The sequence below is a fragment of the Lipophrys pholis genome (genome assembly GCF_963383615.2).
Source record: "Lipophrys pholis genome assembly, chromosome: 5".
Lineage (NCBI taxonomy): Eukaryota > Metazoa > Chordata > Actinopteri > Blenniiformes > Blenniidae > Lipophrys > Lipophrys pholis.
In genome coordinates, this window is record NC_137628.1 from 3124410 (window position 1) to 3133559 (window position 9150).

General features: G+C 41.0%; 1 protein-coding gene across 1 annotated transcript in view; it reads right to left on the bottom strand.

The window, feature by feature from the left end:
* LOC308110015 (complement C3-like) overlaps positions 1-7780 on the bottom strand; it is a 20032-nt gene extending 12252 nt beyond the window's left edge. Inside the window, exons 1-11 of the mRNA XM_080464007.1 lie at positions 7489-7780; positions 6067-6262; positions 5823-5985; positions 5246-5340; positions 4694-4782; positions 3772-3854; positions 3591-3678; positions 3368-3470; positions 2037-2157; positions 1797-1912; positions 331-477 (exon numbers count right to left, since the gene is read on the bottom strand). Of these exons, the coding sequence (XP_080320133.1) occupies positions 331-477; positions 1797-1912; positions 2037-2157; positions 3368-3470; positions 3591-3678; positions 3772-3854; positions 4694-4782; positions 5246-5340; positions 5823-5985; positions 6067-6262; positions 7489-7730 (1443 nt within the window). The 5' untranslated portion in view covers positions 7731-7780. The remainder of the gene's footprint in view (positions 1-330; positions 478-1796; positions 1913-2036; positions 2158-3367; positions 3471-3590; positions 3679-3771; positions 3855-4693; positions 4783-5245; positions 5341-5822; positions 5986-6066; positions 6263-7488) is intronic.
* Between the last annotated feature and the right edge of the window lie 1370 nt (positions 7781-9150).

Below are 9150 nucleotides of genomic sequence, written 5' to 3' on the forward strand. Positions count from 1 at the left end.
TAGTATAAATAGAGTTTTTTTTTCTTTTCTTTTCTATGTATCTGTATTTTGTATTTGTTTTCACATGTCTGTAAAAAGTTAATAAAAAAACTGAATAAATGTGTTAACCAACAATAAAAACACTCCTCTGACATTGAGCTGCTGTATGATCTAATGTGTTAACATTTTTGTTCTCATTGTGAAATTGTGAAACAGTTTGAGCTCAATCTTATGTATGAAAGACGCTATATGAACAAAGTTATCACAAAAATAATTAAGTAAAATAAATTGCGTACATGCACATTTCTGCTTCCATTCGCAGAGATTATAATCAAACCCTCCTGGACGTACCTCAATGTTGAGACTTGGAATGTTTCCTGGTGTATTGACGGTCAGCCTGGCAATGCCATTGCTCGCGGTGATGCCTCGAGTGTCATCAGGCCTCACCAACACCTGAACGCCTTCAGCCGGAGTCTTATCAGGGTTCAAAACTTCAATCTGCCATCAGTGGAGAAAACACCATCAGACACTGTCTTTAACCTGCAGGGCTGCGTAGTTTTTTAAAAACACCATGTGGGAATGTCCTTATTTTCATCAATTCAACATAAATAGATATAAAAGAACTCTCTGTGTTCATTAGCTGTGATATGAGGCTTCAGCTTTAAAGTTAAACATGTTTTACTGCTCCAGACAAATGTCATTTGATGTAAAGTGTTTGTATTGGTTTGCCATTAGGGCCACGGATCAGATCAGATCAGATCAGATCAGATCAGATCGGATAAAGATGTTCTAATTTTGTCCAATTATCATTAAAGAAAAATCCCTTCCTGATCACTATTTCATCCTTCATGGAGACAATAACATTTCCACAATCTTCTTCACATCGAAACACAAGGTGTTTATATATAATTAATAAGTTCATATTAATTGAACCCTGATTTTCACAGAATATGTCAAACCTGAAAAATAAACTAAAGAGCTGCAATTTCAATACCATCGCCATCTACACGCATGCATTACAATTTACAGATCGCAGTGGATGTTTATTAGACTATTTACATCTTTAAATGCAGAAACCATTTGGCCACATGTAGCTAGAAATCTAAAACATAATCGGCTGCTTCATATTATGGTCAGAATAACTAGTCAAGATCTTCAAAATTCCCTTTCTACATTAAAGGTTTTCCAACAGTACTAATCGTCCCCATATCTGGAATGACGCCCCAGAAGTGAAGAAAGTGTGTCCTCTCTCTCCCTGGCTTGTTTCAGTTTTTATAAAGTGTGTTGCTCCAACCAGCCAATCAGAATTCAAACCCCATATAGTGTCATCGGGAGTTCAGCCAATCAGAATCAAGGTAGGCCCTCCCATTGACCCTCCCACAATTAGGCAGCTGTGCTCTGGCAAATGGCACCACGAGAGGAAGTACTTCCTCCTCTTCCCAAGATGGGCATGTGTGGGCGGAGCCAGTCCAGCTCACACAGACACAGCAGATTCTGAATGCAGCTCCTATGATCCAATATTTAAATGGAGGAAAATCAAGGAAAAGATGGATTTGGGGCAATAAACTTTGAATACAACATTGTTGGACCAATGAGACCAAGTGAAAGTGTTGAAAAGCTGCATTATACGACCCCTTTAATGTGGACACATTTCTACGTCAGTGCTGTGATCCTGATCACCTGAAGTGAGTCTGGCCGAGTCTGACCAGCAGGCCCTGATCTGGATCACCTCTCCCTGTCTGATTGGTCGGGTTTTACATTTGTAAAGTGGACAAAACTGCATCGTGTTGCAGCTGAAGACAAATGCAGCATCTTACCGTCACATCAAAAGACATTCCTGGTTTGAAGTATCTGGGCGTTTTCTTGAAGTGGATGGTGTAGGGTGAAGTGACGATCTGGATGCCTCTGACCTCTGCCTCCACCATTTCACTCCCTGCAGCAGGAGGAAGCAGGAGGTGAAGGACTGAGCGTCACGTGTTCATATTATTCAGCTGCTTCGGCATCACCACATTATGATCAAGGTGAACTGGACCAGACTGGACGCCCCGGTCTCTTACCGCTCTCGGTCAACACACTGACAGACACAAAGATGGCGTCTCCAACGAGTTGCATGATGTCTGGGAACGTCTGTGTGATGTGGTCCTTCTTCAGCGTCACCGTCCCCTTACCCGTCTGCACCTAACGCCACAAACAGCAGTGAGAAATGCATCCTGGGAAACATTCAGGGACCAAAACATTCAGACACGGACAGCATTTCCGGCATTTTGACTCTTTAGAGCGGACCTGGGCAACACAAGGCCCGCTGGCCTTCGAGCTCTCCACCGGGTGTCGCTGCAGAAATCCTGAATCAAATGAAATTTACTGTAATTATTGGTTTTATTTAATCTAAAATAGTCACATTCTTCACTTTTTTTGGATATTATTACATTACTGGTTGCGACTGGCACACTTTAACCTCACAAAATTACTGTTTTCCAATGGAAAAAGAAGATGATTAATGAACAATATAATTCTCGTTTACTCATTTACTGAACTTAAGAAATGTAGAAAAATATAATCATGATTTCCAGACAAAGGGTGTCAAAGAAAAAATGACACAGCTCATAAATATCATGTTAAAAACAACTGCTTTTTACCAAGCGATGATTCTTATGGAGCAAAACTCAAGTCAACTTACGTCTCGGCCCTCAATAGTATTACTAATTTATCACGTGGTCCTTTGGGAAAACTAGTTGCCCGTCCGTGGGTTAGAGCGACTTAAATAATTAGAAATAGGATTATTATTTAAAGAAACTATATTCTTGGCAACATGACAAATGTAAAAGTTGCTTCACACCACAACCACAATGTTAGAGACATGTTACTGTTGAGTCATTAGACAGTGGAATTAATTTGCATAACGAGACACCAAAACAAGCAAAGTTTTGTTTCCATTTAAAGATATTCTATTGATGTCATTTTTCCAACACAATCAATATGTACTTTAATGACTAAATCGTTATTAAAGTAACAAATTCTAACTTATCTGATATGGTAAAGATGTCTCTTGAATAAAGTAGGAATACATTTGGTCCCAGAACTGAACCTTGCGGGACACCACAGGTTACTTTTACTGAAATTCAGATCACTTTTACGTTGAGAAGCACCTCTTCTCTTCTGAATCATGTTCCAGTTTGCGAAATAGTCGAGAATTATTAAGCGTGTAAATCAATAAAAACACTTTTCTTTCAATCACACCACACCAGAGTGTTTGTCCTGCTGCAGTCAGCTTTAGTATGAGGAAGTGCTGCACCGAGCATAATGGTTTCACATAGATACAGCAGAAATAGAACGTTAGTCCGTCCCTAACTAATTCTACTCTGCAACACGAGGATCATTGTGTACTTACTGGCACTCTCTGCAGAGAGCCTGGGAAGCTCTTCTTGTTTCCGTTCTGCATCACTCCAAACACCACATAGGCCGTCCCGTCCACCTCTTTACCAAATAGATACCTGAAACCACAAGAACGAGACGGATCGAACCTCCACAGGGGCTGAAACAGGAGTTTATTTAATCACGCAGACGCCGCCGCTTCATTTGACTCCAACCATCCAGCCTGAACTGAAACTCACATGGCTCTGATTTCCACCGTCAGGTCATTGCTGTCCACGTAGAAGAAAGGGACCAGCGGCTTGAGCTTCACCTCAAAACTGGGAAGCACTGTTAAAAATGACAACATTTTCAAATGTTTGCCCTTTAAGATAAAACGTATTCACAGACGCTGGAACGGTGGAGTTCAGAGGAGACGCTCACCGTATTCTTTAACCTCAAAATCTGTTGAGTAGCTTTGCTGTGGATTACTCTGGAACTTGGCCACCAACTTCCACAGGCCAGGGCTACACACACACACACACACACACACACACACACACACACACACACACACACACACACACACACACACACACACACACACACACACACACACACACACACACACACACACACGTTTATACACTGTCAATATGAATGGCATCATTCTGAAAACTTGTTTGTTTACACAAACACACTCGTCTGAATTGTCTTGTGTGTTTTTGCTGCATGTGTGTATCAACCAATGATGTAATAATTACCAATAACTTAACTATTACGGCTATATCAAATGTTAAATGTTAGTAAAGAAATTTCAAAGTCACATTTTTTCCAATCTTTTTTCATCCTTCAGTCGGACGTTGGTTCCTTTGTTGGTTGTTTATGCTTTATGTCCAAATCTATTCTATTTTTCCATAATTGATAGTGCTACATAGTTTGTATCCTCGATGATTCAATATTAATTTCCTCTATGTCTTTTTCAATAAACAAACTGCACAAAAACTGTATTTCGAAGAAAAGCAGTCTTAGTTGTGTATTCATCCATTCACATATTGGCTGCAGGTGATACAATTTCAAAAGATTTTTGATGCCAAATCAATACCAGCCAGTGATGTATTAAGTATTTTATCAAACTATTGTGAAGTTATTATTATTTAATCAACTTTATTACATTCAAAACAATCAACAGCGTGACTTTCGTGGCAGGTTAACATTATATCCTGTCATTATTCAGCATGAATTCTTTAAAATACACTCATATTGTTGTGGATGTTGTGGTTTCAGAGTGAATTTACCTGTTCGGTTCTGTAATAATGGAAAAAACGTAAATTTAGAAAGTAAATTTACCGAAGGAAATACTCACCTTACGATTTCAGGGAGCTGGTACTCTTTCGAGTGAATCCCTGATTTCAGAGAGACGGTGTCGAGTGGTAAAATGATGTCGTCAGGGGTCTGGAGAAAAGAATCTTTTATCATCCAGACATCCAGTCTAGAGAGGATTCACTCATTCACTCATTCATTCATTCATTCATTCATCCATTCATTCATTCATTCATTCATTCATCCATTCACTCAGGGGAGCTGTGACCGTTCTCGAGGTCTGTACAGATGAACTGTTATTTCTACACTCGTTAAACATGAACTTTCATGTTTTAAGAGTTTTATTGAGAAAATATGTGACAATCTCATTTTTAGAAAATGTTTTCATATTTCTTTGGGGGGTGATAATAAACTAATCAAACAGCAAAAGGTTTGAATGTTCCAGTTGATGTGAAAAGATAAAAAGATTGATTCGTTTTACTGTTTAAATCAAATTGTTGGAAACATTTTAATTTCTATTTGATCTAAACTGAATGTTTCTGCACCTCGATGTGTCTTCGGGTGTTTGTGTTGATTAAAGACGAGACTTTTTTACCTTGAGCTCGATGGTGATGGAGGCTTCAGACGTAGATTTTGGATCTTGATCCAGCGGCTTCATCTGCGGCGTCACGGCGAACATCCTGTAATGAACTGAGAGCAGCGAGAGAACGACCTGAACAACTGGCTCACATCTTCCTCCTGCACTCTTCTTCCTCTTGAACACCCTGAACCACAAACCACTTCCAATAGAGTGTGTGTGTGTGTGTGTGTGTGTGTGTGTGTGTGTGTGTGTGTGTGTGTGTGTGTGTGTGTGAGAGAGAGAGCTTGAATCTCTTTGAAAACCTTGAGATCCTCTCTGATGGGAAGGAACCATCACTTGGTCTCAGGATGAAGAAATAAAGTGTAAAAACAACAACGTTCAGTGAGAAAGAATCTTGAGTTTTGCCAGGATGCAGTTTTCTCTTGTTCTCACTTGGAACACGTTTGTTGGAGTCCAGGGAAAGAAGAACTCTCAGCCTCAGGAGAACATTACCACCACAGCTAAATAGACGTATGGACATATTGATCAAGCACAGCCGGATCACGGGATTGTTGTGGTGATTGATTTCTGATCAGGCGTTTGTCAGGCTGACCTTTGCTGTTGGGCGTGTAGAGCGTCTTGTCCGTCTGGATGAAGATGTATCCGGACTGGAAGGAAACCAGGACGACCTTCTCCAGCACTCGATCGTCAAACCGAGCCTGCAGGTAGACGTACTGCTTGATGGTGGGATCCCTCTTGAACTTCTCCCCCGGGATCTGAAACGCCAGACAGGAAGTGAGAGGAAGGACGGGGGCCGTTGGTAGAAGCGTCTCTGCATGGCGAGCGCTCCGCGGCACCTTGACTTGTCCGAACATTTGGAAGCGATTCTGGCTGGTGAGGGTCACAGACGTGGAGTCGTACTCGTCCGTTTTGGTCGGGTGGTTCAACACTTTGATCTGGACGTTGATGTCTCCCCCGGTGCAGTCCTGACACTCCACAAAGATGTTTTCTGTTGTTTCCACTCTCAGCAGGTTGGGCGACGACATCACTTTCCTGCAGGAAGGACAGAGGACAGAAAATTCAAGCCAAAGCTGTTTTTTTTTTTTTGTTTTTTTTAAATACTTTATCTTTAAAATAATAAAATGTGATTGTGGTTTCTCAGACTTTGACAACCTATTTCATTCAAATTGAGCATATATTTGCTCAGACGAGGGTCCTGAGCTGCTGCCTGGACTTTACACACAATGAGTGATCTATTGATGAGCTTGATAAACATTCAAACTTTTCATCTCAGCTCTGTTTTTTTTATTTGTTTTTTTAAATCTGTGCAAAGAGCAAAATGTGAACCATCTTTCTGACACTGCATGGAAAAAGTTACCTTGACTCTAATTACACTGACTGGACATTATGTAAGATACAGACAACATGAACGCAGCATTTATATAGGAGAGATAAATATAAACATAATATAAAAGTTTTTTGTTTTTTGTTTTTTTTTACAGAAAAGTTTGGAAATTAAAATAACAAATGTTTGCTTGAGCTCTGTTTTTTTTTATATTTCCTGACAATAGTTGAGGTAAGAAAACAGAAATACTCAATTTAAGTCATGATTTTAACATATAAATGTGGAAGTAGAGACAATATTGCTCATACTTAAATGCTGTTATTGAGCTTGCACATAACTTAATGACTGATAAGATAAGATACGTCTTTATTTGTCATTTGTAATAGAATGAAATTAAAGGCACTGCTTGCTTGTGGATCAATAAAAAAGTGAGTAATAATCAATTAAACAACAATAAAACAACAATAAAAGTATAAATAAAATAGATGTCATATAAAAAGCACTCTTAATATAAATATATAAATAGAAAGTTTAAAAGTGTTAAAAAGGGTAGATAATTGAACACAGAGACATTTTAAGAGAGCATCATGAGCAGCGAGGAGATTGAGAACACTGACGTCCAGATCGGCGCTTATCTAAAGATCTGAAGAAGAAAAACTGTTTAAAAGAGTCACAGAGTTAAATCTGTCCTTGTTTAAGAAAGAGAGAGAGAAAAAGAAACACTACTAAAGATAATAAAGATAAAACTAATGACTAAATATAGTTGAATTGAAAAAATGAAGGATAATTGAAGAATAAGATTAACTGCAGCATTGAGGAATGTCTTGCTCTGTGCTTTGAAGTATTTTTAGACAGTACTTTACTTCGGGAATATTCCAGCAGTCCTCTGCCCACTTAAACATCAAGTAACGGCTGCAGCAGCAGGTCAACTCACAGCGGAGCGCCATCAGTCAACGACGTGAGAGAGACAAAGGCCAGAGAGGCCAGCAGCGGCAGCAGAGTCCTCCTCATCCTCATCTTCATCTTCATCCTCATCCTCCGCCTCCTGGTCCTGTAGTGTCCCGTCCCGCAGCAGCTCCCAGCTTTTATCCTCCCGGCTCGTCCACGTTCCCCCCAAAAGGCGTCTCTCCCGCAAACACACAGACGCACCACTTCCCAGCAGCCGTTGGGAAACATAATTGGCAACAATTGGAAAACGGACAAACACCAGAAAATCAATGAGATGCTGCAGGAACGCTTGTTGAGTAACGGCTGGCTTATCTGAACTTGTTCCTGTTGCAGCAGCCGGGAATTTTACTGCAGGTTGTGAGTCCAACCACAACATTTCTGCACTTTATACATGATGCAAACGGTAAATTCAACTCCGCTGCTAAATGGTCGCACACACAAAGAGTAGACCAATTTCTAATTAGAAATATTTGAATAAAGTTTAGTATCGAGTTTAGTGCAATATATTTATACCGTCAGTTTGTTTGTTGTTTTCTGTCCTACTTGTTCCTTTTACTGCAGGCCCTAGAGTTCTTATTGGTTCCCTTGTTTGTATTATTCTACTTGTGCTTTGCGCTACAAGAATTGTCTTTTGATTTTGTTGTACTTGTATAATGACAATAAAAGCATTCTATTCTATTCCATTCCATTCCATTGTTGGGGCTGAAGATTCCATGAACTCCTCCAGAGGCTTCCTCCCCCGAAAGAGAATCACCAGGGACAATAAACAGGCCATAAAACAGCAGGGGAGCAAGCCAGACCCCGGAAGTGGCCAATGAGGATGCTTGAATCTGACCCGAACACCACAGGGGTCCAAAACCCAAGTTGGTGAGACCAACTTTCTACCAAATCTCTCCGCTTCTCAACTGACCATCGAGGGAGACACAAGTCTCTGCTTGCCTCAGGATGGTAAAGAGAGCAAAAGAACAGAAGAAACCCCAGCACCAGCCCGCTGGACGAGCAGGACCCAGTTCGGACTACATCTTCTGTTTTCCTCTATTTTTGCCTTTTTGGGGGATTCTGGAGACCAGAGCCAGCGTCTCCTCTTCTCCTCTCCTCCTTCAACTGCCTTGCTGTCCACTGCTGCAGCTGAAGCCAGGCCTCTGAATTCAGGACGCTGAATTCAGACCCGGTAACAACCAGTTACCAGAGCCACACAGAACCAGCACCAAAGAACTATGGTGAGAGCTTTGTCTGGGCAGAGAATAGTTAGGATGATGTTCTGTTAACCTGCAATGTGTGTTTCAAGGTGCCGCTGATAAGGCCGCAGCATCTCATATGTTTGTGTACGCGCATTCACGCGCACCAACCAAGTCCAGGACTCTGGTTTTCCTCCTCAGAACCAGAGGTCCAAGTGAGCTCCAGGCCCACTGGGAGCTCTGTGTGGAGAAACCAGGGTTCAGAACCGAGCAGAATTCTCTGTCTTTCTCTTGTCTTTCTCTTGTCTTCATCCTCTCTCATTCTCTCCCCCTATTTCACTAACCCGCAGCAACGCGCCCCCCTTATCAGATCGAGATAAGGTCACGCATGTAACAACTATCTGTTAGCTGCTGCAAGAGCAGATCTGCCTCAGTCACAGGAGTTCTAACTGCAGGACCCGACCTCCACT